At 41.3% G+C, this 24,901-nt stretch overlaps 1 protein-coding gene across 1 annotated transcript in view; it reads left to right on the top strand.

Annotated features, from left to right (window-relative positions):
* The first annotated feature begins 2,710 nt into the window (after positions 1-2,710).
* acox3 (acyl-CoA oxidase 3, pristanoyl) overlaps positions 2,711-24,901 on the top strand; it is a 112,396-nt gene continuing 90,205 nt past the window's right edge. Inside the window, exons 1-10 of the mRNA XM_080741346.1 lie at positions 2,711-2,754; positions 5,974-6,195; positions 6,748-6,845; positions 7,790-7,925; positions 9,955-10,029; positions 15,641-15,730; positions 16,114-16,257; positions 17,979-18,067; positions 20,014-20,110; positions 23,764-23,949. Coding sequence (XP_080597472.1) covers positions 6,016-6,195; positions 6,748-6,845; positions 7,790-7,925; positions 9,955-10,029; positions 15,641-15,730; positions 16,114-16,257; positions 17,979-18,067; positions 20,014-20,110; positions 23,764-23,949 — 1,095 coding nt within the window. The 5' untranslated portion in view covers positions 2,711-2,754; positions 5,974-6,015. The remainder of the gene's footprint in view (positions 2,755-5,973; positions 6,196-6,747; positions 6,846-7,789; positions 7,926-9,954; positions 10,030-15,640; positions 15,731-16,113; positions 16,258-17,978; positions 18,068-20,013; positions 20,111-23,763; positions 23,950-24,901) is intronic.

The following is a 24,901-nucleotide window of genomic DNA, read 5'->3' as shown; positions in this document are numbered from 1 at the left end:
AAGGTGGTTGGGTTCCATTTGATATCCTTCTATCTAGCAGCTCACAAATATTGCTGCTGTGTTTTGAATTAGGATCTTCATATGGTCAAAGTTGTAATTTTTATTTGTTTTGTTTGCGTTCGCACCTCCTGGGCCTCTTCACTCACTGTAATAATGTTAGTCAATATGAGGAGCATATTTAGCATGATCAATGTATAATCAAATTGCTGCCACAATGGAGCAATTACTATTGATTTCTTTCTCACCCTTGTTGTTCCATCATGGAGAGGTAAGTAAGTACACGACCCAAACCTTTACCAGAGTAATCTCTCAAGAACAAGATTCTAAAATTGTGTTTGGGAGATAAAAAATGTAAGTTGTAATATAATGTAATATAACATTAACAATGTGAAACAACTAACAAGTCATGGTGTTTTTAAAACCTTGAAAAAAGAATTTAAACACCAATAAATAGGATATTAATTTTGACCAGATATGAATATGAATGTCCAATTGTCCATGGAAGGTCCTTCACAATGGAGACTGAAATGGATTGCACCAGTAAACACATGAATATATTTAATGTACTTCTATTAAAGAGACCAGTAAGCAGTAAGCATGTGAATATGTTTAATGTACTTTTATTATGGAGACCATTAGTACAAGTCAGCAGGTTGAATCAGACCATCCACTCATTAGGGACAGACTGTACGAAGTGCACAGACAGAAGGACGACTGTTAGAACAGCCACCATAAGACCATCCGTCAAGGTTTGTAACCCCACAGTATCCACCACCACGTGGGTCATTGTGTGGCCACTTGGTGTAGGTGACTCTGGAGCCATCAGTCCACATCCAAAAGCCCTCCAACTGAGTGTCACTCAGCCCAATCCAGGTCCATCTCCCTTGTGGGTCAAAGTTCTGGATCAGGGTTTCGACAAAGTCCTGCTCCCCCTGGCTGTGGATGGACACCAGGTTGGCGTCTTGGGACAGGCAGTTCTGCTCTGCTTCAGCCCAGGTCAAGGTCATGGGTGAGGAGATGTACTTGTAGCAGCGGCCGTTGAAGCTGAACCAGAACTCTGGACAGGACCCACGCTCTAGCTTCACCTGGGCAGAGGGAGCAGCGTGCAGGGTGCCTAGACACACGCACGCACGCACACACACACACACACACACACACACACACACACACACACACACACACACACACACACACACACACACACACACACACACACACACACACACACACACACACACACACACACACACACACACACACTAAATAAAGGTGTTGGCATATATATATTTTGGGTGCAAAATGCTACATTTCTACACTCACAGAGTTACATTCAGGCCTACAGATGTTACAGAGACGAAAGGCTTGTGTAAAATGGGGTTCTGTGGGCTAATTAATACCAAACTGGGGGTCCTTGAAAGACAAAACAGGATTTGACAACCACTGCCATATGAAAACATATGGGGCCCTATTTTCATCCATGCTAAACCCGTGAACTTCTTTTTTAGTTTTTACTATTTTGAAAAACATTTAAAAATACTTAAAATAGCTTGTGAGCTTGTAGATCAGCTATTTGAACTGTTTAAAAATGTTATATAATAAAAATATGGCCCATGGTCTTTTAAAGAAGTATTCTTTTGGAGCACCCGCTGGCCTACGGGCATCCAGAGCAGGCACATCGGTGTAACCTGACAGCATGTCGCTGGTTCAAAGTCCTGATTCTGACCAACTTTGCTATAAGTCCTTCCCCATCTCTCTCTCCATTTCCTGTCACTGTGCGATCAATAAAGGCATAAAAGCCCCAAAACATATCTTAAAAAAAAAAGCATATTATTTTAATTTACCCAGTGTCAGGCCCAGCAGTAGGAGTTGAGGAACCAGCAGCATGTCACAGCTTGAGGTGGTCTCTTGGGGTCTTCTAGGAGGGTCTCTGGGTCAGTGGATGTTGGGTTGTAAGGCTGTGCCTTTTTTTATCGACTCTAGATGAGGGCGTCTTCACAGCTGGCTTCATTTGATTGGTCGTAATGCATGAACAGCTGTGGCATCGCATTCACATATTCTGTTGTGACACCTTTTCAGGTGCACGGACGCACGCACGCACGCACACACACACACACACACACACACACACACACACACACACACACACACACACACACACACACACACACACACACACCACAGAGAGAGAGAGAAGTTGCCAAAGTTACCCCAGCTAACCTTTCTTATGTGTATATATTAGGCCAACTATTTCTGACACACTGACACAAACACACAATTCTTAAATGGTTTTGTACGTTAACGTAACACCACTGTGTACACATAATTTATTGTATATTATTCCACTTTTGCTATGGAAATGTTAACATATGTTTTTCTCATGCCAATTTGAATTGAATTTAATTTAATTGAGAAAAGGGCTGGGGGGGGTTGGGGTTGGGGATGCTTAATTCTACTGGAGTTTACTACAATGGAGAGACATTTAATGGATAGGTAAACATAAACATTATATTCTTGTATTAGATTGTATCATGGAGAGCCAAGTCAGTTTGCCCCCCCTTGACATTTGAAAGTTTGAGAAACGCTGCACTAGGTCATATTCATCAGTGTTAATAATCACATTTCCTTTTCATGCTTTTATTTTGATAGCCCAATTCAATTCATTTCCGGCGATGAACCCGCCTACCCTGACTTGACGCAGCCGCAGACCGTGCAGTGATCTGGGTGGAAAGTCAACAACACTCAACAACTAGCAGGGTAAGAAAGAGACACACATTTTATCTATAATAATGAACTATTACCACTGTTTAGTGTTTAACTGTATAATATGGATTCCTTTACAATGTAGTTCTGAAAGAGCACGAGTTTTATCGATCTAAACCTGAGCAAAGCACTGAACTAAACCCCAATAGAGGACATTGTTTAGTTATTTTAGTGCACTCAGTTTGAAGACGCATACATAATGTTTACATTAAGAGGACAGCTATAGTTACTTAACCTTAACGGGGACAACCGTGTTAACATGACGGGTTCATTGCTTTAGGACACTTTATGTATACAGTGTATATGTTATTCGTTCACTTTCTTGTTGTACCTTGCTCTTACTGTACTTACTGTACTCTGTACTCTGTTTGTAAATAACCTTATACTGCTGTGCTGCCTCTGGGCAACTGATTTCCCCCTTGAGATAATAAAGGTATCTATCTACAGTATATAATCTATCTATTTGGTTCCACTTGTACACTGTCAGAGTTACAGACTTTGTTATGGGTCAATTTAGACCCCCATAAAGGAACCCACAGCCCACAGAGTCCCTGGAAATATTGAATCCACTTTTGAGAACCACTGGTTTACAGTGTGGTAGTGTGTTATTAATTATAACACATTGGTTGGTTGACTATAGTTCTATAGATCATAGCTTCGTTTCTGTTATCTGCCATGGTCTTTCTTTTCCTAGAGGGTGGAAATATGAACTTTGATCTGTGAGTTGTTTGAATTTATATTGCATTCAGTCAGTGCACACAGTAAAGCCACTCAGAGAGCTAAAGAAAGCTGCAATCCTCAACTTATTTGTAGTGAATAAAAGGTTATTTTAAGCAGTCTGTATTTATGGTAGAGTATGTTAATACTACTGCCCACCCCTAGGCAGTTCTAGACAGAAAGCAACACCATTGTACTGTGGGGTATTGCTCCAAGGTTCAAGCCAGGACTGGGGGGAAGTTTATAATTAAATGCCCTTTAGCGTGACAACAGCCATGGCATGTTACCTGTGGAATTTTGACACACACACACACACACACACACACACACACACACACACACACACACACACACACACACACACACACACACACAGTTACAGTATATAGACAGAAAATAAACATAAATGTGGTAATCATTGACAATGCTCTGCTGTTGACTACTATCTATGGCACACCTAAATATAAAGCTACCCTTTTCAGTGATGTTACTAGGTTTTCAATGTAATGGCTCCCGGGACCCACAGGTGGTCATTCAAATGGGTCCCAGAAAAGTTTTATGAGTCCTCAATACAATGTTTTCGAGCGCTGTGAGCTTGTAGATCGGCTATTTTCAAAATGTTTGCCTATTTCTTATATTTATTTTACAATGTGGCTAATGTTTGAACTTAGAACTACTAAAACTACAAAAACATGTGAGCCTAATGAATTCGGGCGCGCAAAATGGCGTCGGACGTCGGTGGAATCAAAACATTGACGTTTCTATCGCCTGTTTAAGACTTTCTACGTGGATTTTATTTGTGTTAACGTAGGGTAAAGTAGAATGCTTTCACCCATGAACAATGGTGGTGTCTGTGGAATTTTAAAATGTTTTTCTTTTACCGCGACGCGGTAAATTATTTTAACATGGACTCCAATGGAGGCGCATCCCCGGGAACCAAGGACCATGACACGAATGAGTCCCTGGGCGACTTGAATGAGTTTTTGATGCAGGATGCGCACGTAATGACATCACTGCCTTTTTATCAACGGTTGCAGCAGTGTTGCTTACATCACTGGGTACTATAAGGTCTGTGTCGCAGTTCAGTGCTTGATACCACACTGAACTAAGCATGATCAAGTGAATACTGGCATAACGGCATGGATTTATTTCTACACAGAGAGAGGACAATTCTTTCGACATAAGATTCTGCATTAAAGTTCAGAAGAGTTTGGACGAGGCAATTCTCTTTAATGCTGCCCTCAGGTATGGCATGGAAAGGGGGGCATTTGCAATTCTTTCATCATAGTAAAAACTGCATTAATCGTCTGGAGAGGCCACTTTTTACAGCCAAATAAAAGGGCCAAATCAAGCCCCCTTTGATGTCTATGTGTGCACGTGCCTGGTGACTGTTGCCACTCGACAGTTATCGATTGTATTAACATTGTTCTACAGACTCTGATTTTACCTACCACTTTATAATGGACTGTTTTACTTGTCTGGCAAGTGGGCATGACCTGTGGGCAAGTAGTAGAACATGAACTGTACTTGCCCAACCGACAAGTGCCACTGCCTCTGAGACCTTAGTGTCGAACCCCTGCTTCGGGTCCCATTTTTTTGTATGACCCTGTGGTGGAAACATTTCCACAAGCATTTTACTTAAGTAAATGTGCTTAGTTCAGGGGTGAGGGGTCTTCAATGTTTTCAGGCCAAGAACCCCTTAGTTGAGAGAGAGATGAAGCAGGGACCCCCACAACCTTTCATAGATTCCATATAGTTTTAGCTTGTAGATCAGCTATGTTTGGCTACAGTTCTTAGAATATGGACACTAGGGTTCAAGTTGTTAATATAAAAAGGACTGGAAGATTTGGAAGACCCCCTGTCGTTACTCTGAGGACCCCAGCCCCTAGGGGTCCCCGGACCCCCTGTTGAAGACCCCTGGCTTAGTTCTGGAGCAGGCACTCTCTATCCACAAGGCCACTGACTGAGCTGGATCGTATATCTAAGTTATTATAACCAGGCAAACACTAAGGCTTGCTCACCTGCCCCCGGCAGGTACATAAAACTTTGGGGCAGGTGAAGTTTGCTTTCAGGTTGCCCGACCGGGCAAGTGCTCATTTTTCTATAAACACAACACGAGATATCTGTCTAAACACCTGAACGTGGCCAGAGGGCTCTGTCTTCGGGTCTGTGGAATGTAAAATAAGAGCACTATTTACCTACTGTATAAATGTGCTGTTTTTTACTGTTTCTACGCTTACAAATGTAAAATAACGTGTGAAACCACAGACATATTCATCATGTTATGCTATGTAGGTATTTGGATTTTGAGATATTGAGGTATGTCATTTATTCTATCGAACAGCCCCAGAAAGTAAAGAAATAAGTGTTAAATTGAGCGGTAATTATTACATTCTTGCCTATCATTTTATAATGGACGATTTACTTTTCGGGCAAGTTCCTCTGAGACCTTAGTGTCAACCCCTGATAACAATAAAAGTTTGACGTCTCCCTCAGGAGCCAGCCGTAGTGCCTTACTGTGGACCCACCACCACCACCATGACCGCCAGCAGCAGCAGCTACTCAGAGGCCAAGATGTACCAGCAGGAGGAGAAGCCAGGGGGCGCTGTTCTGCCTGACCTGCCCAGCGGACCCCTGGACGTGTACAGGAAGAGAGCCTCGTTCAGCTGGAAGGACATGGTCATCCTGCTGGAGGGAGAGGACGTCACTGAGTTCAAGGTGAATATTGTTGTTATTATTACAAGAAGGTAGACTTTGAGGGGCACGGTGGCACAGTCGGTAGCACTGCTGCCTCACAGCTAGAAGGGCCTGGGTTAGAGTTTGCATGTTCTCCCCGTGTCCAATAGGGTAGGTACCCTCACAAAAAACATGCAGTAATCCTGGTCTCTATACTGCCTCCGCCTGGCCAGCTGGGGCGCCTGATGGAGGGGAAAGGAACTACGTCCAACCGGGGAAGCTCCCCCTGTCAGGTGATAAGAATCAGCGTGCTCACTCCTCATGCACATAAGGAAGTATGAGCTCAGTTCGGGGCTCTCCCCAGATGTGGCAGAGGGAGAGCAGCGCCCAGGATTATAGCTTAGGTGAATAATGGGTTACAAAATCGTGGGACGGAAAGAAAGAAAAAAGAATCAAGGCAAATCGAGGTTTGTTTTTTCTTTTGACCTGTTTCTTTCCTACGTTTTTCTCCATGATTTTCTTCTCTCATCCATATGCATCACTATTTTATTTTTCTGTATGTGTGTGTGTGCTTGCGTGTTTGCGTTCACTCAGCAACGGGTGTTCAGGACGTTAGAGAACGATCCCATCTTCGCCCGGCAGCCTGGAGAAGACCTGCCCATGGAGAAGATGAGAGAGTTGACCTTCCTCAGGTACAACGCACGCACACACGCAGGCACGCACGCACGCAGGCGCGCACGCACTCCATGGGCACAAGTAACAGCCGCTCTGCCATATATGGCAGCAGAGATATCACTACAGAGTCCAGACTGCACGCGCACACGCACACACACACACACACACACACACACACACACACACACACACACACACACACACACACACACACACCTTTATCGTGCACGGTGTGAATGACGCTTAAGTCTGCCTCCAAGCAGACATTAGAAAAGTGTACGTCCGCCACAATCCACAGACAGTTCTAATGAATCAGAGTTCACCCTAAAAATAGTTTATAATATTGATTACTCACCACATGGAGACTTGAATTCATGGATATACTTTTGTTTTTGTCGCATTCCTAAGACAACAATTTGATGACCAGCAGCCGTTCCCTATGGAGACACAAAGAGCCTCCTTTGTGTCTCCATAGGGATTGCTTTTGGAGACACAACTGAACTATCCCTTTAACGTGGAAAGGTGTGTAGAAATTGTGTTGCGTGGCGTTGTGAGCATGTAGATCTGCTATTTTCACAATAGAAACTAGTTATACAAAATTCCTCAACTCTTAGTGCTCGTCAGGGTGTGGGGGTCCCCAGTTAAAATATGATTATTTCGGGGGTCACAGCCTGAAAAGGTTGAGAACCACTGGCATACACTACCTGTCTTTGGGCATTGCATATAGGAGTAAGCAACTTGTTATTGAGTTGAATTATTGTTATATTGTCCTGGAAATTGGGTTAAATATTCTGGAAAAGTTTTGGAAAAGTTTTGGAAATTAATTGGTAAAAATGTGTGGGAATCCTGCAATAAGTACGGAATAATGTGGAGGTTTCAGGAGTTTGCAGAAACTAAACTCAGTGAATGAGGCCCATTAACCTTTTTTTTAACCTTTTCAAATGCACCCGTCGGTCCTCAGGGTGAAGCAGCTGTTCAGGTACAACTTCCTGACCCAGGAGGAAGTCATGTCCAACCCGGTGAAGGCAGCCATCTTCACAGACTGTCTGGGCATGTACGACTGGAGCCTGGTGGCCAAGTACTTCCTTAGTAAAGGGGTGAGTTCATTATGTACGACTGGAGCCTGGTGGCCAAGTACTTCCTTAGTAAAGGGGTGAGTTCATTATGTATGACTGGAGCCTGGTGGCCAAGTACTTCCTCAGTGAAGGGGTGAGTTCATTATGTATGACTGGAGCCTGGTGGCCAAGTACTTCCTCAGTAAAGGGGTGAGTTCATGATGTATGACTGGAGCCTGGTGGCAAAGTACTTCCTCAGTAAAGGGGTGAGTTCATTATGTATGACTGGAGCCTGGTGGCCAAGTACTTCCTCAGTAAAGGGGTGAGTTCATGATGTACGACTGGAGCCTGGTGGCCAAGTACTATCTCAGTAAAGGGGTGAGTTCATGATGTACGACTGGAGCCTGGTGGCCAAGTACTTCCTCAGTAAAGGGGTGAGTTCATGATGTACGACTGGAGCCTGGTGGCCAAGTACTTCCTCAGTAAAGGGGTGAGTTCATTATGTATGACTGGAGCCTGGTACTTCCTCAGTTCCTCCCTCCCATAGTTCCTCCCTTCCATTCCATCCATGAAGGCAGGTCACAAAAGGTTGTAAGTAACACATTTGGTGCAACACTCACTCACATGGGTCTGTGCTGCGTCGCTGATTGGCTGTGGCTTTGACAGACAGCTCAGATTGTTGTTTAACACGCTGTTTAACCGAACGCTGCTCAGTCTCTCCGGTCGCTGTTCTATAACACGCTGTTTAGGGAGTTCACGTCTTCATCTTTGGGGGGAATTTTAGCGTGACCTGCCGATCGCTTCTCACCCTTACAGCGTCTTACTTGTATACTTACTTATTAATTAGATATTCTTGATTGTGCTTCTATTGAAATATTAACCGAGAAAACAGAAAAAGTATTATTATTACATTCAGATTTTCTCTCTTTTTTTTAGCACATTCAGCAAAGCGTCTGGCGACCCCTCCAATTTATTTGGTGACCCGTCTGGGGGTGGAATGGGTCGATATACTGGTCTAGGGACAGACTGTTATGAATGGAGGGAGGTGTATGTGCATGAGTGTGAGACTGGTTCTGGATCAGCATGATTAGACATCCTACTGTAGATACTATAGATATCCAATATCCGTCCTTATCTCTTACTTCAAGGCCAGGCCTCTCTTACCTCAAGGCCAAGGTACACACTGAGAAATTATGGTTCTTGAATGGTTCTTTAACCAATTCACCGGGATAACATCTGTGTCTCATTTTAGATTGCACGGTTGTTGGCTATTCAAAAATAGCAGATCTACAAGCTCACGGTGCCGCACTGCGAGCTTCTTTAATATCTGCTATTTTCGAACGCGTGAGAACCACTGATTTAGAAGGTATCTGTAGAATCGGCCTCAGGTCTTAATGGGTTAAAACTGCCTGTGCGGTTCCACGGAGAACCATCATCTACTAAAGAACCGCTATATTTAATTGATGGTTATTCATGTTCCTCATATGGTACCAGAGAACCGTTTTAGTCAAAGTTCTTTGAGGCACCCACAACCACTTGAATTATGTGTTAATAACGTGTGAAACATTCATTGAAAATAGCACATCAACTTGTAGGTCGTCTACTTGTGATGAAGAGATTAGGTGTACTATAGGGGAAAAAGGAACAGGCCAAGTATAGATCCCTGGGAGACACCGGTCGATGATGTATATACTGTAGCGTTGAAGTGGTCTTTCTAGGGTACTTTATAGAACCCTTAATTTTTTTTCAATGTATCACTCTGAAGAACCGTTTTTGGTCCCAGTTGGCACCATTTTTATTTTTCTGTGTGTAAAGCACCTACCCAAGAACATTATCACTGGTAGATATGAGTCATAAACATTTACATGTCATTAGGAAGTCATTATGTCTTGGCAAGTTACATCTTTAGGATGCCCCTGGTGCTGTCTCTCCATACAGACCTGTCTGAAATAAGGTGTAAAAGAAAGAATACTTAGTTGATTCACACTTAAACTTCTTGATGTCTTTTCATGTTCAGTTATCATGGTGGTGATATTATAACACGCTCTTCTCCTGTGTTGTTGTTTTCCAGATGTTCGGTCAGACCGTGGGCAACTCGGGGTCAGAGAGACACAGCAAGTTTGTGCAAGACACAGAAGACATGATGGTAACGATTACTCTGTCTGTAATACACAACCTCATAGAGAACTAATGATTACTCTGTCTGTAATACACAACCTCATAGAGAACTAATGATTACTCTGTCTGTAATACACAACATCATAGAGAACTAATGATTACTCTGTCTGTAATACACAACCTCATAGAGAACTAATGATTACTCTGTCTGTAATACACAACCTCATAGAGAACTAATGATTACTCTGTCTGTAATACACAACCTCATAGAGAACTAATGATTACTCTGTCTGTAATACACAACCTCATAGAGAACTAATGATTACTCTGTCTGTAATACACAACCTCATAGAGAACTAATGATTACTCTGTCTGTAATACACAACATCATAGAGAACTAATGATTACTCTGTCTGTAATACACAACATCATAGAGAACTAATGATTACTCTGTCTGTAATACACAACCTCATAGAGAACTAATGATTACTCTGTCTGTAATACACAACCTCATAGAGAACTAATGATTACTCTGTCTGTAATACACAACCTCATAGAGAACTAATGATTACTCTGTCTGTAATACACAACATCATAGAGAACTAATGATTACTCTGTCTGTAATACACAACCTCATAGAGAACTAATGATTACTCTGTCTGTAATACACAACATCATAGAGAACTAATGATTACTCTGTCTGTAATACACAACCTCATAGAGAACTAATGATTACTATGTCTGTAATACACAACCTCATAGAGAACTAATGATTACTCTGTCTGTAATACACAACATCATAGAGAACTAATGATTACTCTGTCTGTAATACACAACCTCATAGAGAACTAATGATTACTATGTCTGTAATACACAACCTCATAGAGAACTAATGATTACTCTGTCTGTAATACACAACCTCATAGAGAACTAATGATTACTCTGTCTGTAATACACAACCTCATAGAGAACTAATGATTACTCTGTCTGTAATACACAACCTCATAGAGAACTAATGATTACCCTGTCTGTAATACACAACCTCATAGAGAACTAATGATTACTCTGTCTGTAATACACAACCTCATAGAGAACTAATGATTACTCTGTCTGTAATACACAACCTCATAGAGAACTAATGATTACTCTGTCTGTAATACACAACATCATAGAGAACTAATGATTACTCTGTCTGTAATACACAACCTCATAGAGAACTAATGATTACTCTGTCTGTAATACACAACCTCATAGAGAACTAATGATTACTCTGTCTGTAATACACAACCTCATAGAGAACTAATGATTACTATGTCTGTAATACACAACATCATAGAGAACTAATGATTACTCTGTCTGTAATACACAACCTCATAGAGAACTAATGATTACTCTGTCTGTAATACACAACATCATAGAGAACTAATGATTACCCTGTCTGTAATACACAACATCATAGAGAACTAATGATTACTCTGTCTGTAATACACAACCTCATAGAGAACTAATGATTACTCTGTCTGTAATACACAACCTCATAGAGAACTAATGATTACTCTGTCTGTAATACACAACCTCATAGAGAACTAATGATTACTCTGTCTGTAATACACAACCTCATAGAGAACTAATGATTACTCTGTCTGTAATACACAACCTCATAGAGAACTAATGATTACTCTGTCTGTAATACACAACATCATAGAGAACTAATGATTACTCTGTCTGTAATACACAACATCATAGAGAACTAATGATTACTCTGTCTGTAATACACAACCTCATAGAGAACTAATGATTACTCTGTCTGTAATACACAACCTCATAGAGAACTAATGATTACTCTGTCTGTAATACACAACCTCATAGAGAACTAATGATTACTCTGTCTGTAATACACAACCTCATAGAGAACTAATGATTACCCTGTCTGTAATACACAACCTCATAGAGAACTAATGATTACTCTGTCTGTAATACACAACCTCATAGAGAACTAATGATTACTCTGTCTGTAATACACAACCTCATAGAGAACTAATGATTACTCTGTCTGTAATACACAACCTCATAGAGAACTAATGATTACTCTGTCTGTAATACACAACATCATAGAGAACTAATGATTACTCTGTCTGTAATACACAACCTCATAGAGAACTAATGATTACTCTGTCTGTAATACACAACATCATAGAGAACTAATGATTACTCTGTCTGTAATACACAACATCATAGAGAACTAATGATTACTCTGTCTGTAATACACAACATCATAGAGAACTAATGATTACTCTGTCTGTAATACACAACCTCATAGAGAACTAATGATTACTCTGTCTGTAATACACAACCTCATAGAGAACTAATGATTACTCTGTCTGTAATACACAACCTCATAGAGAACTAATGATTACTCTGTCTGTAATACACAACCTCATAGAGAACTAATGATTACTCTGTCTGTAATACACAACCTCATAGAGAACTAATGATTACTCTGTCTGTAATACACAACCTCATAGAGAACTAATGATTACTCTGTCTGTAATACACAACATCATAGAGAACTAATGATTACTCTGTCTGTAATACACAACCTCATAGAGAACTAATGATTACTCTGTCTGTAATACACAACCTCATAGAGAACTAATGATTACTCTGTCTGTAATACACAACCTCATAGAGAACTAATGATTACTCTGTCTGTAATACACAACCTCATAGAGAACTAATGATTACTCTGTCTGTAATACACAACATCATAGAGAACTAATGATTACTCTGTCTGTAATACACAACCTCATAGAGAACTAATGATTACTCTGTCTGTAATACACAACCTCATAGAGAACTAATGATTACTCTGTCTGTAATACACAACCTCATAGAGAACTAATGATTACTCTGTCTGTAATACACAACCTCATAGAGAACTAATGATTACTCTGTCTGTAATACACAACATCATAGAGAACTAATGATTACTCTGTCTGTAATACACAACCTCATAGAGAACTAATGATTACTCTGTCTGTAATACACAACCTCATAGAGAACTAATGATTACCCTGTCTGTAATACACAACATCATAGAGAACTAATGATTACTCTGTCTGTAATACACAACCTCATAGAGAACTAATGATTACTCTGTCTGTAATACACAACATCATAGAGAACTAATGATTACCCTGTCTGTAATACACAACATCATAGAGAACTAATGATTACTCTGTCTGTAATACACAACCTCATAGAGAACTAATGATTACTCTGTCTGTAATACACAACCTCATAGAGAACTAATGATTACTCTGTCTGTAATACACAACCTCATAGAGAACTAATGATTACTCTGTCTGTAATACACAACATCATAGAGAACTAATGATTACCCTGTCTGTAATACACAACCTCATAGAGAACTAATGATTACTCTGTCTGTAATACACAACATCATAGAGAACTAATGATTACTCTGTCTGTAATACACAACCTCATAGAGAACTAATGATTACTCTGTCTGTAATACACAACATCATAGAGAACTAATGATTACTCTGTCTGTAATACACAACCTCATAGAGAACTAATGATTACTCTGTCTGTAATACACAACCTCATAGAGAACTAATGATTACTCTGTCTGTAATACACAACCTCATAGAGAACTAATGATTACCCTGTCTGTAATACACAACCTCATAGAGAACTAATGATTACTCTGTCTGTAATACACAACATCATAGAGAACTAATGATTACTCTGTCTGTAATACACAACCTCATAGAGAACTAATGATTACTCTGTCTGTAATACACAACATCATAGAGAACTAATGATTACTCTGTCTGTAATACACAACATCATAGAGAACTAATGATTACTCTGTCTGTAATACACAACCTCATAGAGAACTAATGATTACTCTGTCTGTAATACACAACCTCATAGAGAACTAATGATTACTCTGTCTGTAATACACAACATCATAGAGAACTAATGATTACCCTGTCTGTAATACACAACCTCATAGAGAACTAATGATTACTCTGTCTGTAATACACAACATCATAGAGAACTAATGATTACTCTGTCTGTAATACACAACCTCATAGAGAACTAATGATTACTCTGTCTGTAATACACAACATCATAGAGAACTAATGATTACTCTGTCTGTAATACACAACCTCATAGAGAACTAATGATTACTCTGTCTGTAATACACAACCTCATAGAGAACTAATGATTACTCTGTCTGTAATACACAACCTCATAGAGAACTAATGATTACCCTGTCTGTAATACACAACCTCATAGAGAACTAATGATTACTCTGTCTGTAATACACAACATCATAGAGAACTAATGATTACTCTGTCTGTAATACACAACCTCATAGAGAACTAATGATTACTCTGTCTGTAATACACAACATCATAGAGAACTAATGATTACTCTGTCTGTAATACACAACATCATAGAGAACTAATGATTACTCTGTCTGTAATACACAACCTCATAGAGAACTAATGATTACTCTGTCTGTAATACACAACATCATAGAGAACTAATGATTACTCTGTCTGTAATACACAACCTCATAGAGAACTAATGATTACTCTGTCTGTAATACACAACATCATAGAGAACTAATGATTACTCTGTCTGTAATACACAACATCATAAAGAACACACCCACACCTTTCATTCTGGAGCTAACAGGGTGAGGTGAACTCTGATAGGCATAGCAGCACCAACATCCAATATTTCTGATAAAAGAATATTCACCACCGCTGCTACAACTCCACCCTATGGAGAAACACTGATTCATGTTTGTATTTTTGTACGTTTGGCTCCCGGTGGGGAGACACCAAATGAATCTTTTGGGTCTCAGGTTTTGGGATGCCCCGGTATAATCGGTGCCATGGCATTGGTCCGAAGGTTCATTCGTCCGAAGGTTCATTAGTCCGAAGGTTCATTCGTCCAAAGGTTCATTAGTCCGAATGTTCATTCGTCCGAATTTGTTAAGAATACTATGCCTAACTCTAACCCTAACCCTAACCTTAACCTCAGTAACCCTAACTAAATTCGGACTGAATTCGGAATGAACCTTCAGACTTATGGGCAGTCCCCGGTATAATCAGGCTTTGGAGAGGAGCAGTCCAGCACTGTTTCTTTTTTCTTTTTAAACTCTGATAATAAAGCTAGAATTATGCATGCCAGAGTTAATGTGATTTAGATTATTAGTGTCATGAGGCGCCTTGTTGCGATTCATGTTTGAAAGGTTCTTATATAAATTCATGGGTTCCATTTGTAGTCCTACACCGTCCATGTTGAGGACCAACACAGGTGTTTCAATTGTCTGATTGGCATAGAACTTCTTCGCTAATCAGAACACCTGTTCTGACTGGACTACAAATGAAACCCATGAATACGATGATGACAATGTGCCACTGTTTTAATGTCTACAGGTCTATGGGTGTTTAGTGACAGTGTTTTAATGTCTACTGGTCTATGGGTGTTTAGTGACAGTGTTTTAATGTCTACAGGTCTATGGGTGTTTAGTGACAGTGTTTTAATGTCTACAGGTCTATGGGTGTTTAGTGACTGTGTCTTAATGTCTACAGGTCTATGGGTGTTTTGCTCTGACAGAGCTGAGTCACGGCAGCAACACCAGAGCAATGAGAACCACCGCTACCTACGACCCCAGCACACAGGTCAGTTAACACCTAGTCTAGCGTAGCCAGACAACTATTCCACAATCTCTGAATGCTACAGTATATAGAGTCTGGAACTACAGCTCCCGAAAGGCAAGTAAACGTAAGTAGTCACTGCTGCACGGAACTGTAGTCCCATTGGAAACATAACAGAAACACACTAGCACAGACCGATGCATGTATAGTTTATGAAAACATTTGAAAATATCATGGAAGTAACACCAACAACACCAGAGAAAGACAAAATAACTCCCCCAAACATATTGAAATTTGTGGGAGGCAACAGTCTGGCCACACAAGACTAGTTAACACCTAATGTTTTAAATAGACCCCTCTATTATGCCATCATCAGACTGTTACCGTTAACCTTCTCTCCCCTGCAGGAGTTTGTCATCAACTCCCCGGACTTCGAGGCTGCCAAGTTCTGGGTGGGCAACCTGGGGAAGACGGCCACGCACGCCGTGGTGTTCGCACAGCTCTACACGCCCGACGCCATGTGCCACGGCCTGCACTCCTTCGTCGTGCAGGTATTTATTTAACTATCTGAGCAGCCGCCAACTGTCTTTACCAGGCTGACTGTCCTTTTGTCTGTAGTCAAATCCATTAAGATGCATCTGTTGTCACCGTAACCACTTTAACCATTATTTTGTTATACTTTGGCTAATAGCAGATATACAAGCTCATAATTGCTCAAAATAGCAGATATATATCTGCTATTCTTTTTTAAATTGTGAGAAGTTGTGCAAATCTTCATATCTTTGCTTCTGGGGGGTCCCTGGGACAAAATATTTTGAGATGGGGGTCCGCGGTCAAATACATATAATTCTAGGGGTCCTTGACGTGAAAAACTTTGAGCACCAAAGATAAAGAAGCACACGTTTATCTGAAAACCGTTAGGATTTAGAAGACATGTATTTTTCAGGTCTTTCAGGTGAACTGCATGTCAAGATATGTCCACCAGATGGCACTGCAGATCATCTCTGGGTTGCCATGTTTCTGTTCAGTAGTCCAGCTTCATACAGTATATTTAAGCATAACATGACAAAGAGAAACAACAACCAGTCTACAAGTTCGGCCAATCTGCAACCTTCTGCTAAAGCCATCTCTTTGACTTAGGCAGAAAGTGATTGAGGACATTGGCAATGAGGCACAGTGAAGCAGCAGTGTTAATAGAGTTAGGCAAAAATGCCAATTTATTTTGGCCAAATTAGGCAATTATTCTATGCGACTAACTAAATGTTTTCTATATCTGCAAAGGACTCACTTCAAGCCTGTTATAGTGTATACAGAGTGTGCCTAATCCTTTTCAAACTGGCATCCCTGTTTTGGGCAATAATGTTCAAGGGTTTATTTTCATGAACATAGCAACTACCGGTAGTAGATTGGCTGTTTGACATGTGATACCATCGTACAACCAACTTTAAATCAGCCTCAAGTTGCTGAGTACCACTGACCTCTTCACCTCTAAGAAAATGCTTTTGCCCTCCTTTTCTTTACTCTTAATAAAAAATAAGAAAAATAAATCCAGCTCAAACACAATATTAGATGGCTGTATTTTATGGACCAAATTACTGGTGTTGTTTTGACCTTTTAAGGACACACATTCTCACAGCGCAACCCTGTAGTGTGCTAGATGGTAACCCATAGCCATAAAATAGAACATAAAATATCACAGCTGTCGGGTGGAAACCTTGTATGTCCAAAAAACATTACTTTCAGGAAATGGAAAGACAACTTTCAGAAATGAAAATACCAGATCTACAAGCTCACGTGTCACGATGCGACATCTAGTGTCAGCTTGTACATCTGCTGTTTTCACTACTTTTGCGTGACACTTGTGCGCCGATGTAGGGCGTTAAGTTATGAAAAGTGCTGAAAAAAGAAAAACACGTAAAACTTGGAAATATGGAAATAGGAGGTTTCAGCATCGATATACAAGTATTTTTTTCCCAGGCTATTAACAGGTGGCAGAGTGCAGCGCTGTGCTATTTAGTCTAGGGCATTCACGAATAGTAATATAAAACTGCGTCCAAACCTGAAGTTATTTCTTCTATTCTAGTCACCTCTATCGCTTCACTTTGGGCGCGCAGGTCCGCGTTGGTGAAAAATCATGCGTTGCGAGGCGTTGTGAGCATGTAGATCTGCTATACTTGTACTATACTTGTGCTGTACTACATTATTTTGTTTTGACTGTAATTGTACTGTTCTTAATTTTTGTCTAATAAAATATTCAATTGTGTGATTCTAGGTGAGAGACCCAAAGACCCTGCTGGCCATGCCTGGTGTTCTGGTGGGAGACATGGGCAAGAAGCTGGGTCAGAACGGACTGGACAACGGGTAGGTGACAAACACAATCCCAGTATGTCTTGAATTTTTTCGCTATAGTATTTTCTTATATATTTTAATTTAGACCCCCATAAAGGAACCTATAGAGTCCCTGAAATCCACTTTGAGAACCACTGCTCTACTCTATACAGTACAACCCCAAATCCTACTGTTTTACACCAGCAGGGGGCAGTAGAGGCACACAGACTCAGGAGGAATCATTTTATGTTCCAGTTCACATGTAGGGGCTGTCATGATTATGACATTTTACAAGACGATTAATTGTCACTCAAATAATTGCGATTAGTGATTTAATTGTAATTTTGTAGTTGACAATCACATTTCTGTTTGGCTTTGTAGGCTTTGAAGTTGCACATGTATGGCAGATATGACACATAACCTAAATATACAAAGAAATGACTTTGAAGATGACATATTTGACTACTTTATACTTAAAAAAGAACATTGACAGTGGAAATAGAAGATCTACAAGCTCACAATACGTCGCATCGCAACTCATCGTGAGCTTGTAATTGTATATCTGCTATTTCCACTATTTTTGGAAAATGTTGAAAATATATGAAATTTTTTCAACATGGAAACGATTATGAAAAAGTAATCGCATTTATGTCAAATAATTGCAATTGGAGGATTATGCAATAATTGTGACAGGCCTCACACGTCCAAACTTGGTGGTTTGATCAATCCATATAATGCTTTAGTAGGGAAAAACAGAGTGCCAAAACAACCAGGACTTTAATGGATAAGCTCCCAAAACTAAAAAGAAAACATGATTTTGGGCGGAGTGACTCTCTGACTCTCCGAGGAGAGCGGTCGGTCAGAGAGGAGAACATTCCACGTGTTGTGGTGAAGGAGGGGACATGCTCTGGTCCACTGGTTCTCAACCTGTGGGTCTGGACCCCTGGGTGGGGGTCCCGGTCCCTGTGTGTGTTTGTGTGCCCGCGCTTGTAAGTGGGTGTTTGCTGGACAGCTCACGACACTCGTTGTGAGCTTGTAGTGGTTCTCAGAATAATATGGACACTAAGGTTCAAGTGGTTAATATAGAAAGGGAGAAAGAAAAGCTTCTCTCACACAAACATTTGGAGGCCCCCCTGTAGTAGCTCTGAGGACCCCCTAGGGGTCCCAGACCCCTTTATATATAAAAAAAAAGAACATTCATAGTGGAAATGGCCCATCTACAACTCTCAACACGTAACATCTATTTCCACTATTTTTGTATACTATTTGAAAATATATTAACATTTGTCAACATGGAAACGATTATGACGATTATGTCAAATAATTGCGATTACCTGTAAAGAATATCTGTCACAGATAAAGCAAATATCTGTGACAGATATTTTTTTTATCTGTATCTACCATCCACTTGAATGGAAAAATATCTGGAGAAAGAGATTTTTTTATCTGTTATCTGGCCCAGTGGGAATGGGCCTTTAAAGAGAAAGGATCTCAACGGAAAAATAAACTTGCCTTACCTGAGTTTCCTTTTGACCATGTGTCAGTGAACTGTACTGTCATGAAATTGTACCTTTTCCTATGCAAAACTTCTAAAACACCTCAATCAATCAATGCTGGAAGGATCATTAGTTTTCCCGGACGGGCCTGGGTTACTGACGGAGGACGCGACGTGAACGCTGATCCATTGTCCTCATTGGAGTTAATGTTGACTGTAGATCCAGGGTCGGATTAGATGTTATTGGCTGGTGGGCCATGTTTTATTAAATACAGGCATTTCCTTTTCCAAAAATGTCTCATATCTTGTAGGCTATATGTATGTTTGAAATCATGATAATTAAACCATTAAAAAAAGGAAAGCCATGCGATGTGATGCATATATCGTGATGTGTATTCTTAAATAAAATGAAAATACGAATATAGTGGTATTGTATATTTTGATATGAGACCAAACACAGGCATCGTTCTTTCTCTCCGTGCAGGTTTGCGATGTTCCACAAGGTGAGGATTCCACGGGAGAACCTCCTGAACAAGACTGGAGACGTCACCCCAGATGGACGCTACGTCACCCCCTTCAAGGTGGGTCACTCGCTTTAAGAATTTAGACCTGTTACGCATCTGTGTCACCCTCTTATTTCCACACTCCTCTTAGGTATATTAATGACGTAGCTCAATGTTGAAAATGGGTGGTTCTCCCCTTTAACCAAACTACTAACAGACTGCCATCTATGCAGAAGTGAGAGACAATGGAGCAGCTCAGACGGTTCTAACCTTTTATTGAGGTGTATAAAAGAGTTGACTAACGTTTCGATGTTAGTGCATCTTCATCAGAGTCATGAGGAGCGGCAAACAAAGAGGTGCATTTAAACAGAGACAGGAGAGGGCGTAGCTCTCAATAAACCAATGGTTGTTGGCTCTCTGGTACCAGTTGCTGCATTTCAGTCTCAGGCATAATGATTATATACAGTAGAAATACAAACAGTGTAAGTACATACATAGGGGCCAACAGTGTTAAGCCAATAAAAACATATTAAACTGTATAATGCAAACAGAACACATACAGGGTACAGGGAAGAATGCCTCAGGGACCGTCTATAAAAAGCATGATAAGCTTAGTTCTTCATTTAAGCCATTGGGTTCTAAGGTGTCAAGGTTATTGATCCACATTGCTTCTCTACGAAGTAGTTTATTTATTATATCACCTCCCCGTGGTGGGGCTGTGATTTTTTCAATACCCCAAAACCTGAGGGAGGCTGGGGAGCCATGATTGGCTTGTAGATAGTGCCTGGCCATTGCATAGTCCAAATTCTTTGTGCGAATGACTGCCATCTATATTTCGTTGTTACTTACAATATCTTTTAAAGTAGACACAGCAGAGCTGGTCTCTGTCCTGTACGCACACTATGCAGGCTGCGTAGAGCCCCGCCGAATCACCTTGGCCTGAAAAACCACAACAACAGCATTTGCTACAGATGGATTCTCTCTGAGAATTCACACACACACGCACGCACGTACGTGCACTCCCTGTTAAAAGACAGCATGGGGCTGCTTTGAGTGCGTCTGCAACGATGGGAACCGGCCAGTGTGAGAGATATTCCTGTCCCAATGAAACGCGCACATGGACTGGCCTGGCCTGGCCTGGCCTGGCCTGGCCTGGCCTGGCCTGGCCTGGGGTCTTGCATCAGGAAAAACAAACATGTTCGGGGGGTGTTTAACCCATTTAGAACGGGTACACATTATTGTGTATCATTATTTTATGCTTTAACTATTGAAAAATAGCAGATATACAAGCTCACAGCGCGGCACCGAGTGCCGCGCTGCGAGCTTGTAGATCTGCTATTTTTGAAAAACCGTGAAAAATTGAATTTTGACCCGATTCTATAAGTGTCTTTTGAATCCTTATAAGATTTTTTGAAAAACCCTATGTTTCTATGTCAGCAATCTGGCAAGCCATCGTCAAAGAAAAGGTCCTTTTCACTTAACTGGAGCTCAGTTAGTCTGTTCTTGAGAGACTACTATGTCAGTGGTTCTCAAACCTTTTCATCTGAAGGACCCCCAAAATGATATTTATTTGGCCACGGACCCCCATCTCAAAATATTTAGTTCCAGGGACCCCCCAGAAGCAAAATTTGAGTTACAAACGTTCGCTTTGAAAATACATATATTCAAAGATTTGCACTTCATTTTCACGACTTTTTCAAAAATAGCAGATCTACAAGCTTGCAGCGCGGCACTCGGTGCCGCGCTGTGAGCTTGTAGATCTGCTATTTTTCACTGGTTAAAGCATTCAATAATTCAATAATTCTAGGCCTGAATGTGTTTAACAGCGTGTTCTGGTTCAGCTGTTTCAGCGTGCTGCGATCATCATGGCCACACTGCAGCAGTGATGTGTTTAAGAGCGCTCAGACTCTGACCAGGCCTTCATGGTCTCCCTGGGAGACTGCAGAGTGCAGATAGCAGCCGCGCTGGGACCATAATGATGGCTGTTAGCAGCAGCAGCAGTAGTAGAAGAATTCCTCTCAGATTCTTTACATTTCAGTAAAAGTAGCCACAAGGTTATAAGAATACTCTGTTACAGGTAAAAGTCCTGTAGGAAAAGTACAAAAGTATTGGTATCAACATATACTTGTAGTACTCTTTATGCAGCTCATTTCACACACAAAAATATATATATGTAATTTAAAAATGTGTAAAAGAATATTTAAAACTGCTCTACTTATGCTCAGAAAGCATTAACGTACACCTGCAGTACTTTCACAATGGAAACCTCCTACCGTTGTACGATTGTACCTGTGGCGGAGTTGTTAAGTGGTTAATGTTTGTATTTTGTATTAATAACCTAAATCTTCAAACTAACCGTTCCTACTCCTCAACATTCCCCTTGGAAAAGTAGCTCCAAGTCAGAAAGAATTGTACTTCTGTACAGTACTTGGCTTAAAGGACAACTTTGTTTTTTTTACAACAAGGGTTCACATTTTACTGTAGATTGTAATTAGAGAAAAGAAAAGATGAGTGTTAAAATGTTTTCATTTACTGCTTTCTATTGTTTAGTGATTTTAGTATTTTGATTTCAGTGGTTGGGGGCATGCGTACAAGTGGTTAAATGTCTTTTTAGACACAATAAGCTGTCATTTTCTTTGTTACTACTGTATTTACACCAGCCCCCATAAGTCACATCTGGCCATGAAACATTGCATTGCATCTTGGGAATGGGCTTATTGTGTCTAAATATTTAGCCACTTGCATGCATGCCCCTAAATCAAAATTGGTAAAATCTCTAAAATGATAGAAAGAAGTAAATGAAAACATCTGTCCTTTAAATGTACTTAGTTACTTATCACCAATTCTTAATACCATTAAGGGCCTCTGTGGGAGAAGCCTGGAGCCCCAGTAGTGGCCGCGTTGGGACCCTGATGAGGGTCTGTTAGCAGCCAGCCAACGCTCATGGAAACAAAACATTCCTACACACCTCCACCCCCGCCAGAGATGTAAATATAGACGAGGGTCAGCGGCGCTCCTGACAGAACCGTCTTAATAACCTGGAACTGTTTATGGCCCGGCAGAGGCACTGACAGATGATTCACACTTTGGCAGCCCTCTTAAATATTTACCTTAATTTGTCGTATGCTGGGAAAACGTTAGAGGCTGTGGACGCGATTTATAGTGTTTCCGTTTGGGAGACTCCATGAGGAAAGGCCAAATGAAGTCTCTCCAACTTAATGCTGTTTGTTTCGTTTAGGAGAGTTTTCTAAATAATATGTTATTCCAGGATAGCTGTGTTTGTTTCTCTGAGTGATTTCTCTATCTGGTCGGTGTGGAGATTGCAGCACACGTGTTGTTAGAATAGGTGAAAACAGGCGATCTACAAGCTCTTACTTACCTACAAGTAACACGCCTTAACTCATTGTATGCCAGGCCCGATAGTCCCGAGATTATTTCAATGTCTTTACCTGCCAGGCCTGATAGTCCCAAGAATTTCCCGTTTTTAAAAAAAAAAAAGAAAAAAAAAAGTTTACCCAAAAAAATGTAGTAGGCATGATAGCAATCGCGAAATTGCATGTTTAACCCCCATAGCAACCCCATCTTTCAAACATGGCAGCCATCTTTGTTTACATTTTAGGAAAACATAATGGCTGCTATCTCATGAATGCCTGAACGGATTTCCATTCGGATTTCTTTTTTCGGGGCGTCTCTGGGTTCTCATACTCTCTCTCCTCCCCCCTCCCTCTCAGGACCCCAACAAGCGTTTCGGGGCGTCCCTGGGCGCCCTGTCGGGTGGCAGGGTGTCCATCTGCAGGATGGCGGTGACCAACCTGAAGATGGCGCTGACCGTGGCAGTACGCTTCTCCGCCACCAGGAGGCAGTTTGGACCCAAGGACACGGAGGAGGAGCTGCCCGTGCTGGAGTACCAGCTGCAGGTGAGAGCCTCCTGTGTGAGGGCGGGGTGGGTGTGGGTGAGAAGAGGGTGGCAGCCGTAGACATAAAAAGGTAGACGCCTCCTCTGGCTCTGTGGACGACCTGCGCTGTGCTAACATGACTGCGCCAGATGGTGGCAGTAGTGCGTACCGCCCTACTTTACCATCTGAGATCTCTCGGGGAGAGTTGATAACACTCGTAAAGTCCCGGGCCGGACGAATCAGCGGCAGCTACGGGCGGGCTCTGAGCGGCTCTTAGCCAATAGAGTCTGATTGCAGACCACGTGGAAACCCAGGAGGCGGATTCTGGGTGTAACGTCATGCAGACAGGCCAATATGAGTGGTTGGAGTTGGCACTCCCACACTGTGATAGAGAGACGGCCCCATCCAATCACCTGCTAAAGAATTTGAAAAAATGACCCGCCCCTTACATCGGGTCTGCCCGAGCAATCCCAGATGATGGTAAGCAGAGTGGTATGCAGCATACGCATTGCTGGCACAGTCAGGTTAGCGCTGTGCGTTGTCTTAACGGAAGTGCTCGAATTTGTCGGAAGTGCTGCGTTTAATGGAAGATACATCTCGTGTAGCCAGACAACTATTCCACAATCTCGGAATGCTATATAGAGTCTGGAACTACACCTTTCCGAACAGCGAGTATCGAACGTAGTCACTGTTGCACGGAACATTGGAAACATACCAGAACAGCGTTGCGAGGCAATAGAACCGTGTTATACAGAATGTAATGCCTCAACTCTTAGTGCTCGTCAGAGTGGGGACGGGGGTCCCCAGTTAAAATATGATCATTTTGGGGGTCGCGGCCTGAAAAGGTTGAGAACCACTGTTGTAGAGGGTCAACCCAGGTTAGATGGTTTGGATGATAAATCAACAGAGGAGAGATGGTTTGGACATGTGAAAAGGAGGGACGAGGGGTACATTGGGAGAAGGATGCTAAAGA

Source organism: Nannobrachium achirus (genome assembly GCF_963921795.1).
Source record: "Nannobrachium achirus genome assembly, chromosome: 14".
NCBI lineage: Eukaryota > Metazoa > Chordata > Actinopteri > Myctophiformes > Myctophidae > Nannobrachium > Nannobrachium achirus.
The sequence above is the reverse complement of the archived record's forward strand: the minus strand, read 5'-3'. Positions and strand labels throughout refer to the sequence as shown.